General features: G+C 36.1%; 1 protein-coding gene across 2 annotated transcripts in view; it reads left to right on the forward strand.

Annotated features, from left to right (window-relative positions):
* Positions 1 to 7,643: 7,643 nt before the first annotated feature.
* The window catches only part of fam117bb (family with sequence similarity 117 member Bb), a 93,793-nt gene continuing 85,681 nt past the window's right edge, over positions 7,644 to 15,755 (forward strand). Inside the window, exon 1 of one of the 2 annotated variants that reach the window (XM_068223260.2) lies at positions 7,644 to 8,437. In XM_068223260.2, the coding sequence (XP_068079361.1) occupies positions 7,810 to 8,437 (628 nt within the window). In that variant the 5' untranslated portion in view covers positions 7,644 to 7,809. The remainder of the gene's footprint in view (positions 8,438 to 15,755) is intronic. The other variant, NM_001128362.1, reaches the window with a different exon arrangement.

Raw genomic sequence — 15,755 nt, forward strand, 5'->3', positions numbered from 1 at the left:
TAATCTTATTATTAATATTATTTTTCTTCTTCTTCTTCTTCTTCTTCTTATTATTATTATTATTATTATTATTATTATTAATAATAATAATAGTATTATTTAGCTCTAAAATAGTTCTGAAACAATCATGCAAACCAGGTGCTGCTGGGAAATGGTTATCTGCGCTCAGCATCAGGTGCACTGCAGCAAGAAGTTTGTTGGCTAACTATAGGCATATTATTATTATTATTATTATTGTTATTATTATTCATTCATTCATTCATTCATTCATTTTCTGCTTAGTTCAGGTTCTGCAATGAAATTGCAATCTTTGCTCAGCATCAGGTGCAGAGCAGCAAGATGTTTGTCAGCAAATTATGACCTTATTTTAATGACAAATGTGTAATAATATTGCTAATTTATGTTTTTATTTAATTTAAGCATATGCAATAAATGTCTGCCAACTGATAAAATGACAGAATATGTCATCTTAGTTTATATATATATATATATATATATATATATATATATATATATATATATATATATATATATATATATATATATATATATATATATAATTAAATAATAATAATTAAAAGGCTGGTTGCTGATTTTGACTATTTTTAGGGCGACGTCACGAGCTCAGATTTGGTTGACCAATCAGAGGAAAAGGGCAATTCAGCACCGTCTACATGTGTATAATTAATTTTAATCTGTTTTCTTACCCTAAATCAAACACGAAAATTGAACCAAAATCTCGTTTTTTCTTTCCTTTTTTGTGAGCAAAAGACACGTCTGTTTTCTTAGTTTTCCTTTTTTTATTTGCAAAAGGACATAGAATTGATGAAAGATACCCTGATTACCTTGCCACCAATCCCATCATTCTTCAAAAGGGAAGTAAGAGAAAACCACGAGGAGTCATTTCAAGTACTGGAAGACGAATGGACGACTTCTCATAAGCTTCAAGAAGGACAGTCATTTTTATTTTGATACTTTCTGTTACATTAGATGTCAGGCATCATCAACCTGGACTGTTTGCTGGAAATCTTTCTCTCTGAAGACACTGAATAATCAAGTCAAGCTCAGTGCCGTTTTACCTCTGTGAGAGTGTATGTAAATGTGTACGTATGGGTCTGTTTTTCTGCTTAACGGAGCTCATCAGACTACCCACTTCCAATATCTGCCAGAACAGCTGTGTGCTTCAGAAAATACGCCATGAACAAAATATACACAGTATGTACAGACTGAAGACTCAGAGCTATTTTAGTTTGGTTTTAGCCTCGGTTAAAGACAAGCTCAAAAGTGACTAGTATAGTGTACAATAAGAAATCCTGATTTTATCCATTTAAGCTGTTATTATTTTTCTTCCTCGTTATTATTTTTTTTAAATGTTTAATTTATGTAGTACCCAGGACCACCGTTTTATGCTCTGGGTTTATTATTCTCATGACATCCAATCAGTAAGTTGTTTATAATCATGTAAGATCTTATTTGAATGATGCTTTCAATCAAAAACATTGGAAATGCATGTGGTTTTGCGCTTACTTTGCAAGTCAGTCGAGTACAATCTGACATTTTTATTTGAATTTGGTGCCACTGTTACACACTGAAGTTTCAAAGAATGCTCCACGTAAAAATAGGCAAATTTTATAAGTGCCCTAGATTTAAACCGTTTAGTTTTACCATGTTTTAATACAATCAGCTGATTTCCAGATATGGCAGAAACACTTTTAGCTTAGCTAAGTATTATTCATTGAATCAGATTAGACAATTTTTTTTTTGCGAGATGCTAATGGTCTAATCTGATTCAATTGTTTATGCTAAGCTAAGCTAAAAGTGCTCCTTTTAGACCAGTAGATCAGCCGAATGGATTCAAAAAGGGTAAAACTCCTCTGTTTATATGTTGGGGACTAGCAAAATTAGCCTAATAATAAAAAAAGTGGAGTGTTCCTTTAAATGCCGCATCCTTCGTGTTTTACATTTCAACAGTTGATGTTTTTACCAGCCTCATATTTTTGTGGAAAGCTATCGCCACAATCCATTCGAATAATTACATAGTGATGAGGGAAAAAACTCCCTCATGTAGCAAGGCCCTGCTTCCATGGAAAAAAGAAAGATAGCATGCGTTTAATCAGAGAGCGCTTACCGTGCTCATTAAGTGTGTGGATTAACCACCATTTGGCAGAAGCCTGCGTTATCTTTGGACTTTGAGCACTTCAGATCGGGGGAAGTTTCAAGAAGTCATCTGATCCCCCCCCCCCCCCCCCCCCCCTCCATGGAGTTTTCCGTCAGCAAACAAGGCGATACAGTCGAGTTTAGTTTCTCACGTCCTCTTTCCGAACGAATCTGCGCTTCAGTCTGACTTTTATATATGTTTGTAATATAGGCGGTGTAAATATACTGCGCATTTTTATGCACACTCTGTATACAGACTCTTCATCTGTTGCTTCGGGACCAAGAACAACACTAAATAAATCACTGTGAGATTTATCTGAAGATAAACACAGTAACGTCAGACTGTTTTCAGCGCAAATGCTGGATTACCCCTAACACAAATGAGAAATAATAGCCTATTAGACGACATTTAAAACATCCAGTTCTGATGTGAATAACACGAACACACGTTTATGATTTAGACCAAAGTGTTGAGGCTGGAATGTGGATGCAGCTTGAGTCACTGGAAATGAAGTTTGTCCATCTGCTACGTGTTAATAATGCAAAATGTTTACACCAGAGCCATTGTCCAGTTCTACAGCACACTGTTGAATACCAAATCATTTCCTGACGGTTCTGAAATGCGTAAACATGCCTACATGCCTTGTTTATTCTTGAAGCAGGCCTTGAAAACTTTTTTCAATTCTGTCAGTTTGCAGGGGTGGTTTAAGTAAAAGACAAAGTCTGAATTTTAAAACGAAGTCCTCGCAAAGCCAAACACAAAAAACTAACGATTGGCTAACAATGCGTGTCCCTTAACCCAGCAGGCACACAACATCGTAAGACGTTACAGTTTTTTCTTGATTGCTTTGGAGCAGCCGTCAACCCAAATCCCACATTTTCAAAACAGTTAACACACAGGCCTAAACAGCAGCACTCGTGGTCAAAGTGACACATTTTGCTTGCAACGGTGTCAAAACATTTAAAATATGCAGCAAAAGCTAATTTTGCCTTCAAACAACACCACTTGCAAACAAGTATAATCAATTACACAATGGACAACAAAATACAGAGCATGTAATGTAGCAATGTACCCTATTGCCAAAACCGTTTGTTGTCTTTCCATATAGGATGTCAAATTTGCCATTTTCCATTGGATCCAGCATAAGAAATGCTGATTAAAATTTTATTGAATACATGACATTTTTTTCAAACTAAAATACTGTAAAAACAAAACCAAAAGAACCCAATAAACACTCTAAATATTAGAAAAAACACATGGAAACCAAACTGTAGTCAAATCTATCAGAGTAGCAGACATAGCCACCATTGACTGATTGCTAATTGAAGATTTTGTGTGAAGGAGTGTTAAACCGGAGCTTCAGTGATTTCATACTGATCTTGGTAGTTTCCAATAGTTAGAGATAGATAGATGATTTCTGTTTGGTAACCATAGCTAAAACAATGAAGTTTGGACTGCTTGAATGACATCCGTGTTAACTGTTTTGAAAAATGTTGGGGAAAATGTATCAATCCAATGAGAAAGAGTTTACACATTTTCAAGACAAGTCTTCTGCTTTGCTGGGATAGTGGTGAGGAAGGAGTGGATCCTAGTTTCTTTAACCAGGTCAAAGCAAACAAGAAAAACTGTAATATTAGGTTGGAGTTAGGTCGTGATGTCAGGTGACCAAAATCCAATGTCTAGCCAGCATCTAAAGACAAAGTTATTTTGATTTCCAATAATCCAAAATCTAATGCCTAATATACGTCATAGTGGTAACGTCCACTCAACATCAAGCTGTAACATTATTAAGCCTTCTTTTTACTGCACACGACAACTGACAAGCAACAGACCAGAAGTCATTCATTTCCAATGGAGAGTAGTTCGGGAGCTGCGTGTTCCGATCATCTCCGGAAATTCGGATCCAATTTGAGCTGCGGATCTGTAAAAAATGTTCAACTCCTGCGCCTAGACTGTATGCGACCGGCCGACCGGATGTGATGTATTTTAGTGTTTTCAAAGCAGGTTCGTGCATGCGAGATGAGAAATACTAGTTTTTGAATCAGAAAAAAAAGTTTATATTTAAAAACATTTCTAATCATAAATTAGTATATATATATATATATATATATATATATATATATATATATATATATATATATATATATATATATATATATATATGTTGTCTCAACATTCCCTCCAAAATTTTTAGCGATCTATGAGTTTCTAGTATTAATTCATTCAACCATGGTGAACGCACAGAGAATAAAGGCTCTTGCTTTTTTCCGGATTCTGCGAGAACAGCAGCTTCTCTCCCATGGTACATGACAAAACAGAAAATTCTGTGCGACTGCCACAAGGGGGCGTATTTTGGGCACAATCGTATGCAAATGTCGTGTGCAGTGGAAGGGCGGTTGATGATATTTGGTTGATTTTAGGTTGGAAGTTGGACATTGACGTCAGCCTGATATTGAGTTCTGACGTCAAACTGATTTTCATCAAAGAGCATAGAATCACCAAGAGGAGACACTCTAGTGCGATTTGGGAAACAGGCACTAGATGTGTCGGTAGCCATTTTGGAATGAAAATTCCAATAGAACAACAACATATTATAAGTCTGTAAAATAAGCTATTAAAAGTGCTGATGATTGTGATAGTAAGTGTTGTATTGTCGTCTTTCAGGTTGTATCTCAGCTTTAATGCTCTTTTAAAATGAATAAATAAATAACAAAGCAGCTGCTTGCCATTGCAACAGCGATAAGATCTAATGGAAGGCTGATCGCTTTCACTCCAAAATGGCGAAATCGCTGGGGCTGTTGCTGGGCGCTGCTGTTGCAATGGAACGTTCTATTCAGGGTCGCCTTTTAGTCATTCTAAGCTCTTTGATTTCATTTCCAAACAAAATGCAAAGTCCCCACGACGTTGGGGTACAACGTCAATCTGACGTCATGTTGACGTCCTGTGCCTGCTGCGAAGAAGTTCACCCCCCATAAAATAAACATTCTCTCATCTTTTACTCAACCTCCACTTGTTTTAGAATTTTTTTTAGTTTCTTCTGTTGAACACTAAATATAAATATTTGAAGAATGTTTAAAAGTAGCACCATTGACTTACTTCCTACAATGGATGTCAATGGCTGCTTTTATCCACAATTCTTCAGAATATCTTGTATTGTGTTCAACAACAAACATCTAGAACCACTTGAGTGTGAGTTAATGCTGAGGAAATGTTTAATTATGGATGAACTATCCATTTAAAACACAAACTTGGACTGTCAGCTGTGTTTTTGGAGTTTGTATGTGTGAGTGAATGAAGGTTCTGTGTTGACAAGCTGCTGTTTTTCTCTCTGTTCAATTTAAGTTTAGAGTTGAAGCTGTCTTCAATTGGCCCCTGCCTAGACGGATGTTCAAAATAAAAAAAAGCCACTGACATGTTTTCTATTACAGCTTGTAAAGTAAGCACTTTGAGGAGAAAAAAAAGAACAAAATGATAACTCATGCTTTTAGTCTATTCAGAAGATGTTTTAAAATGCCATTTAGAAATAAAAGCTTGCTGTACAACCCTGCATTACTCAGTTGATTAAAGATTATATTAATGAAAGCCTGTATATGAAGTTTGCTTGTCGTTTGTGTCCCTTTTTCCTTGTAGAAAATGAGCTGCTTCTGGGTAAATATATATATAAAAAGTATTTGCACTGAAGTTTCAGTTTATTGACTGGCCACATGAGGGTAGTAAAGGCAGCCACAATATCATGACCAAAAGCATGTGTTCCTTCCTGCACAGCACTTTCAATTCAGATAACAGCGCAGAGACATTCATAAAGAGATTCATTCAGTGCATTTAGATAAAAGATTTGCTTTACTTTGCCTTGATTGCAGTGATCATGTGTTTTTCATTTACTTTCTGAACACACGCACACAAATGCTATTACTTTTCACCAGAGAGTGAGCATGTTACTGTTTAGAAAGTATCTATCTATCTATCTATCTATCTATCTATCTATCTATCTATCTATCTATCTATCTATCTATCTATCTATCTATCTATCTATCTATCTATCTATCTATCTATCTATCTATCTACCTGTCTGTCTGTCTGTCTGTCTGTCTGTCTGTCTGTCTGTCCAACCATTTTTTAAGACGGAAAAACACGTAGGCCCTAGACAGGCCCTTTTTTTTTTTTTTTTTTTTTTTAAACAATTAGATTTAAGAGTAAAGGCATATTATTTCATGTATTTTTTATTTCACTGTAGTGTGATTGTGTAGATCACAGAAGATTTGATGTATGAGACAACATACGTTACTAATGTGAAGTAAATACTGAATTTATAAAATATTGTGGTTTTATGTTGGGAGCGGGTTTTCTTTTCTTATATTTTCTTTTTTCTTTTATATTTTCTTTAGATTCAGGCCCGTAGCTGGGGGGCATTTGGAGGTTTTCGGGTGACTAAGTCCAGAATCTGACCCCTATATTAGCTCATTTGTCTCATTTGCTCATTTTTGACTGCTATGCCATCACACATTGTGAAAATTCTAGATAGAAGAAGGCTTTAAGACAACTTAAATTTTTATACAAATTTGAATTAAGTGGCCAAATTCTGACTGAGGAAAGTTGAATGAGCTGGCCAGTTTTTATTTGCCCATAGGCAAATGTTTTTATTTTAAAACAAGTTTTACCAGATTACTATTTTTAGAATAATGCATTATAACACACTTGTATTTAAAAATAAGTATTTTTTTCATATTTCTTTATTCAATTTTTAAATGCTAATCTCATAACAATATTTATAAAACTGGATTAACTTACAGTTTAAATCCAAGTTTGTAAATAAATACTTCGTAGTAAAATAGTATGATGATCACTTTGACAAAACTAGGAAATGTTTTTTGTGCATCAAAAAAGTGAGGTTATGATCACCGTCCGACAAGCTGATCCAGCATAGTTCTTAAAGTGTTACTAAAATGCATAATTGAATAGAAAATGAGGCGAATAACAGCACACACACACACACAAAAAAAACATCCCTTTCAACAGGCTGGCTACGGGCCTGTATTTTTTTTACAGACATCTTTAAAATTAAATTGATTAAAATGACAATTTACAGCATTCAAATGACAAAAAATATATTTCTAATCTTAATTTATTAATTATAAATTGATTATTTATTAATAAATTTAATAATATTTCTATAACAATGACAGCATCTTGTTCAGCTGTCAGACATAGTTGATAACTGCTATTTTAAGAGCCTTTAAACTCAAGAGAAGCAGACAGTAATATATCATATTGATAAATCCTGCTAACCTACTTCATAAACCTTAATTACCTTCGTCACAGCGAAACCATGAAACATTTTCCTCATAATAAACCGTGCGTGCTCACGAAATTAAAGAATCCACTTCCCAGCCAATCAGAAGTTGTGAGTGGAGAGCGACCAGCCAATCAGGGGCAAGGAGGCAGAGCGCTGGATCGAGTTGACGGTGCGTGGCTCTGAATCTCCCTCAGTTTACTCGAGCTCGCGGAACGGCTCGGCTGTGCCAGTCAGGAAGCTTAAAACTGTCTTTAAATGGAGTGACAAGAGCACCAAAGAGCATTAACCACCCCAGGCGGTCTTAAACGCACGTTTAAACTGTTATTGTTGACTTCTGCGCGATTTCCCAGCGAACAGAATGTCTCAAAGAGTTCGCAAAAACGGATCTCCGACGTCCGGAGTGACCACGGGAAGCCCGATCGGATCCCCGGGGATCAGCGCCGCTGGAGTGAATTTACTGGGTCGCCTGCTGCCCATGAAAGCCACGGTTCCTTTCCAGCTGAAAACGCAGCCACAGCACCCTCTACAGACACGGACGGTTCTGTCCTCCTCATCCTCCGGTAACGGTAAATGCCACAGCAGCGGAGCTCACAGCCGGAGCCCCACGCGATCCCTTTCCTCCAGTGCCGTTTCAGCAGCCACGTCCACTTCCTCTGCGTTCATCACACCAACAGCGGCTTCTTCCTCTCCCTCACCATCATCTTCATCAAGAACTAGCCCCATTATCGTTGTCCACGCGACAAACCCTAGATCATCCTCGTCCTCAGCCCACTCAGGTGTGCACTTGGGCCCGCAGTGCTGCTCCCCCTCACAGCAGACCAGCTGCGGCTGCTCGGACCCTTCAGCCTTTACCTCTCATTTGTCATCCTCTCCGTCTTCATCCTCGCCACTGTGGTCTTGCGGTCACAGAGCCAAACCCCTCCAGACCCCCGAGCATGACAGACTGTCTCCAGAGAGGCTCAGTCCCAGCTCACCTGTGTGCACAGGTAATCCTACAGTAGAGCTCTTGAGTCTTGAATTTAGCATAAAGCCAGAAGTGATGAGCCACATGTTTACTTGACATCACTGTGGTAACTTGTAAACACACACGTGGTCTCCAGTGGTTTGTGGGCGTTATTTCCGCTTTCTGAATATTTGACAGTAGTAATAATGTCTCTCATATTTCGTAATAATAGGAAGGAACTCATGAGGCTTGTTGTTGCATTAAAAATGACCTGCATTAATATGCATGGCATGTGTAATGTAGAACAGAGATTCTTAACCTTTTTAACTCTGAAAGCAACATATATGACTAATTATATCTTTTAGTAGACTGATTCTGCTGTTATTATGAATAAAGATAACAGTTATTACACATTATTAACATGTTCATATTTTATACATAAAAACTGTTTAACAAACGAATAATTAAATGTTAATAATTATTCATTAGTAACACATTTTATGTATTTTAAAGTATTAATTAATTAAATAATTTATAGAAATAATAATAAAAAACTATTCTATAACAGTTATTTTAAATCATCTGGATTTTAATGCATAAAATGTAACAAAAATATTTCTGGATATATATATATATATATATATATATATATATATATATATATATATATATATATATATATATATATATATATATATATATATATATATTTATTTATTTATTTATTTATTTTTTTTTACAATTTTTTTGTTACATTTTATGCATTAAAATCCAGATTATTTAAAATAAGTATTATAGAATAGTTGTTTTTTATTATTTCTATAAATTATTTAATTAACTAATACTTTAAAATACATAAAATGTGTTACTAATGAATAATTATTAAAATGTAATTATTCATTTGTTAAATAGTATATATATTATTTTGTTTGGTAAATATATATATATATATATATATATATATATATATATATATATATATATATATATATATATATATATATATATATATATATGTGTGTGTGTGTGTGTGTGTGTGTGTGAGGGGGGGTGGTTGTGTGTGTGTATTTAAACACAACTACACAATTTTAAATAAATGTATTTAAATAATTAGAATTTTTATATATACAATTTAAATGAATGAAAAAAAATTTAATTCATGTATTTTTAATGTTTTAATTTGTATTTTAACAAAAACAAACAAATTCATTAATTTTCCTTGTACTTAGTCACTTCTTATCAGTGGTAGCCACAGTGGAATGAACCGCTAACTATTCTGGCATATGTTTTACACAGCAGATTCCCTTCCAGCTCCAACCCAGTATTGAGAAAAACATCCATTGTAATGCATCACTAATAAATTACCATTTTAATGTATTAACACCTGTAGTTTTAAAATCTGTAGATTTATTCATAAATTAAAAAAATAATAATAATTAGATGTATTCCAGTTTCCTGACGTGCATTCTAGGATGCTCTGAGATGTTCCCAAGTGTCAAGCTTAGATGGGAACTTCCCTGAGCATTTCAGGGTGCACCTTATAAAGCTGGTGGAATCAAGCTAAAGGAGACTTTTTAATAAACTTGGTTTAGATCCCATTATTTTATATTTTATATAATTTCATGATAGTTTTTGTGACTTTATTTTTCTACAGTTTTGAAATACTATTTATTTGACGTAATAATTGATTATTTGGAGTTGGAATTTAAATCTCAGGTGTGAATTTCGACAAGGGCTGCATGATATTGGAAAAATCAGTTATTTCGATATTTCAGTTTTTAAAAGATGGCTTAAATAACTCTCTAATAATTAGTCTGACAGTATTAAGGTACAGAAATTGAATAATCACTAGGGGTGGGACGAAATATTGATATGCTAATTTATTGTGATTCTTACTTTTATTCGTCTCTTTTTCAGTCAAGATATCTAAAAATCCTTAGATTGAGTGAAATTATTGTTTTGTTTTCACCTAAATAAAAAAAAAACTAGCTTAGTATTAGAAACATAACTTCTAAGTAAGTTTTTTTTTGCAAAAATCATATAAAATCTGTATAAATAATTAACTCCAAACATCATATTTTTTTTGTGCCCAAATGTTTTAAACTCTCTCAAAATGCTCAGTTACAGGCCTTAAAAACACATGCGAATGATAAACCTTCACTCTATTATGGTTAGACTTAGCAGTGACTCTATAAATCACGTGTTCTGTAGCTTCTGGTCAACTATAATTAAGACTCAACATTGCATATCTTGCAATGTGGCAATTCCAGATGCGCACATTGGCGATATCAATGTCGAAACGATATATATATATATTTTGACCTTCTTTTACAAAATTATTGTTTATCATTTACACGCTTTTAGACAGAATGATGCTATAATTTATGTAGCCTCTGATATACAGAAGACCCAAAGTTTCATGACATACAGTATCACACTGTTTTTCAAGTAATTTATAACTAACTAGTTCTCTTATCAGGCATTGTGAATGTTTTAGTGTTTGCAGGCTGTAGAGTATTTCAGATGTCTCATTCATAAAACAGCCTGTGGGGAGTCGCGCTGAGAGCAGGCCGCTGTGGTTTGAGGTGGCAGCTCCAGAGGCTTTTCTCTCTTGCTGACTGGTTAAAAATGTAAATGTTTGGTTGCCAGTCACTGGTTTGGACCTTTGACTCTCAAAAGTTTGTTTTGTGATCAGTTTGCCAGCAAGTGTTGCGCTGCGTTTGATTTACTGTAACTGTTTGAACTGGCGTTGTGACCGGTACCACATATTTTAAGAAAATGCCATTTCCTCGAAAAGGAAATGTATTTGTCTGCTTTTTATTGGCAAAAAAATCAGTTATGGGCAGTCCCAAACCAAATGTGCTGTTTTTTAACACCCACCTCGTAGACAGAAGTACTGTATAGTAAGTGCTGGTTGCGATGCAGGCATGGATGGAATACTATTAGTTACAAGTTAGTTAAAGTTAATAGTAACTAATAAAATTATGGTAACTAATAACTTGATTGTATTGCAATAATGTGCACCTTTTTTAAAGCTACACTGAAACAATAATAATTGTGAAAAGCACTATACCAATAAGCTCAACAATGGCTCATTCTGAAAACGTAGCCCTATATGCATTTCTGGAGAAGGCGAATTATGTAGCCAGAAATACTTATGGCTGCATTTCATCTTTAAAACGGACGCTACGGGGCGGCCGCACTAGCAGCTGACCTCACAAGCTGACCACTCACCTCTGTATGGACGGCTTTTCCACTGTTACCAGATTGTCCAGTGGCTCACTGCATTTGTCGGCGGACATGAGATGGGGTTTGAGTCCGATGAAGAATGGTTCCAGAAGGTGGGCAAGACAAAAACAAAAGCGAAAAAATAAAATAAACCAGTAAAAACAGGGTTAGAATGTAATAAAATCTGAAAACGTGGTAAAAAATCAGGGGGCTTTTCTTTTTCTGCATTGCTTTTTAAAACACTGTCAGGTGGGTTTTGGGAAGTGGGTGGGCGCTAGGGGTGCAACGGTTTAGTCTTCTCACAGTTCGTTATATACCACAGTTTTAGGGTCACGGTTTCGGTACGGTACAGTATGTGCTACACTGTAAAAAAATCCATTATTTTGCATTTTTTTCTGGCAGCTAGAGTGCTGGGAAAAAAAGCAAAATAACGGCCGGTAAATTACAGACATTTACCATAAAATAACAGACAGTAAAATACAACAATATTTACCTGAAATTTTAATTTAACAAAATTTCTGTAATTTAAAGTCTCTTATTTTACGTTAAAGGTCTTTAATTTACCAGCGGAAAAAAAGCAAAATAACATTTTTTTACAGAATATGTTTAGAAAAAAAGGCTTTTCTGAAAAATTCTGAAAAAAGAACAGAAATAAGAACAATATACATATTTATTGGGTAAAAAACAATTAAATATGAAAATTGTATGTTCAAATAAAATGCTTAAGAAAAATAAAGAGAGAAAAAATTTATTTTTTCTTTCCTTTTTTCTGTTTTATGTCTTATAATTATGTCAACATCTTAATAATTGAACACTTTTAGAGTATTGGTTACTTCTGTTTACATTATGCTTGCATTGCCAAGGCAACAATGCATGTTTATTACCAAATATTCAGGAGAGCTTTATTATCACACACACCATCGAAGGGAATGAAACTAAAGGAAAGAGAGACCATTTGGCTCTTCTCTCTTAATTCAGCAGGCATAGTCAGTCAAGAAAAAAACTTTTCTCTGGAGACAGTGGGTTAACAAAATGAATAAATAGCGGGAGCGATAAGGTGCGGAAGAATGCCCAGCGTGATCGCGACTGCAGAAACAGACCTGCGTGACCTCTTTAGGCTGTATGTCCGGGTCCGTTTGGCTCACTACTGGGTCTAAACATGGACCTCGATCTGCCTGTTAGAGACCACTAATCACAGCTGTCATGGCAACAACAAAAATCTGTTTGAAAAAACTTGTTGTGTCTGTCTGAATTTACATTGAGTGTTTGTTGAAACACTGATGGCAATGCGCTGTGTTTTCATCTCACCTGTGCTTTTGCGTGCGCTTCATCTCCTTTACTTGCCATGCTGAACTCTCAGAAACTACACACACACCGACACATGAGGAAATGTGATGTCCACAGATTTACATACTAGGAGATGATTGGACAGATCACAGACATGTGAAAGGTAATCTGAAGCATACAAAGGCGGATTTTTTTTGCTTTGTCGCAGTTGTTTTTATCACCAAATTGATATTAATAATGCATACTTTGAACCGCGGATCACAGGGCGCAGCGAACCATGGGAAGACAACGGGACGATGCAATTTTTTACAGAGAACTGTTGCATCCCTGGTGGCCACTGGCTAATTGGTGCTTTTTAAAACAGCATAAATTCAGACAGGGGGGTGGGTGTAAGTATCGGTCAGTTGGTTTGTCAGTCAGTCTATAGCAGCCTCTGCGTACACAGCAACCTCTGGTGTATTCGAAAAAACTAAAACTGCAAAAAACCATACCTCCTGGGACGTGTTTGGCGCTCTCCAGAAATGTATATTGGAGTACATTTTCAGAATGAGTCTGGGTTGAATAAACTTTGAATTAAATGATCATCTGGTTATCTGCTTCAAAAAACCCTTTTATTAAGGGAAGGGTAGAGGTTATTGGGTTGGGAGTGTCATCCTTTGTGTCTTGGCCAAGACCCAACCCTCATTGTTTTAGTAAATTACCCATGATTCTCTTGGAGCCTCCTCAAACAGCCTGCGAGACCACGAGTATGTCTTAGCTGTGTTTCTGTGTCAGTGTTGTTTTATTTTAGCCCAATAATGACACGATCTGTCTGAACAAGAGGAAACTTGATCTCGGGTCCACATTTGACTTCGGGTCAGAGATTCATATGCCTGCTGGAATGCCCTTGTGATTACTGTTTTTAGTCTCCTGAGCCATGCCTCCCCTTTTCACTGTATCCCACTGAAAACACTCCGCTCTGGTATGTCCAGTAATTTTCCAGATCACCAGGCTTGCCTAAGATCCCATGAAAGCCGAAGCACACGAGAGGGACTGGAAAGGATGGAGAAAATTGGGGAAAATCACTCTGAGAGATCTTGTGTCCGGTCATGTGTGGAAAGGGCTGTTTTCAAATTTGTCGAGTAGAGTTTGATTGATTGACTTGTCAAATTAATCAGACTGCGATCCTTTAATCAAAGACAAATTCACTGTAGCTGCTTTCTTATGGTACGGTACGGGTCGACATGGCCCGGCTTGCTTCAGTTTGGTTTTGTTCCGCTCAGTTTGCATTTGCACTACCGATCGAATTGGGTGGAATTATCACCATAGATTCACCACCTGTACTTCTACAAACTAATAAAACAGCAGTGTATGTTGCTGGGTATTTATGTATGTATGTCGTGTTGCAGATAAAATGATTCTAGTACTGACTAATCTCTCAAACCAAGCGATGATCAGCAGTGTGTATACCTCATGTTTTAGTAATTGTATGGCTTGCTTGGAACCTACTTGAGGTGGTACTAAAAAGTAGAAGTACTAGGTATGAAAAGCAGTAGAAAAGCCCCCAAATAAAGTCCGAATCAAACTGAACTGCTCCGTACCATGCAGTGGAAAAACACCTAATGTGATAGATGATACATTTCTTTGGACCTTAAATATTGGAGAGCTTTGGGCGATGATCAGCAGTGTGTGTACGTCATGTTTTAGTAATTGTATAGCTTGCTTGGAACCTTACTTGAGGTGGTACAAAAAAAGTACAAGGTACTAGGTATGAAAAGCAGTAGAAAAGCACCTTAGACGATAAATTTCTTTAGATCTTGAATATTGGAGAGCCTTGGCGTTCACCAGATGCTTCTAAGATGCATTTTACATTGACCAGATTCTGATCACATGCATTAATATTTACTAATGGCTGTAAAACAACAAACCAACAACAAAAAAAGAGCTGGTTGCAATGAAAGCTGATTGTTTTGTAGACATTTTTTTAAGCTGTGTCTGCCAAAACGTAGTGTATAAACACCACAGATTACAGCTGAACGCAAACTAGCATGCACATTCTGTGCTTGTGTAATAACTGTTAAAATAACTGGTTGTTTCAGAGTATTAACAGATTTGTCATTTTAAAAAATGTAAAAAGTAACTCACTGACTTCTGGCTGACACTCAGTTTGTTGCGTCATGGCCCATAGGACTGGTCTTGCGTAGCCTGACCTGCAGACTGACAGCAAACTGTCTGGGGTCTTTTCCTGCCTTCATTGCTCAAAGAACACCTAAAAGGCAAACCAGACTAACATGTACAGCAACCAGTTACAGATCACATTTTGTAATGTCCTGTTTTATAATCAAGAGTCTATACTGTGAACTTCACATCCTTTTTAAAATCCTGTTAAATTCAAAGAATCAAATCAGAAAATTCAGATTTTGCTATTTTACCTGAATTATACGTTATTTATACGTAGATTATCTGTGGGAACAACTGCTGAGCCTGAGAGGGACATACTGCCTCAAAACAGACCATGTTATGAAAATGATCAGTCTTTGTCTGATATTAAAATTCTATACTTACTCACTTACTTACTTACTCCAAGGGCTGTTTTCACCAAAGTTAATATTTAGCCGCACCATGTTGGTATTTCATAACATGAAATTTTTACGAGGTGGGTTGTTAGCCCAACGCTCAATCCCCAACCTGGAGGACCAGGACATACATACATACTGTACACTACAGGCAATTTAGCTTACCCAAATTACCTATAGTGCATGTCTTTGGACTTGGGGCAAACCGCAGCACCCTGAGGAACCCCATGCGAACACAGGGAGAACATGCAAACTCCTCACAGAAAACCCAACTGACCAAGGCAGGGCTCA

The sequence above is a fragment of the Danio rerio genome, chromosome 9 (genome assembly GCF_049306965.1).
Source record: "Danio rerio strain Tuebingen ecotype United States chromosome 9, GRCz12tu, whole genome shotgun sequence".
Classification (NCBI taxonomy): Eukaryota; Metazoa; Chordata; class Actinopteri; order Cypriniformes; family Danionidae; genus Danio; species Danio rerio.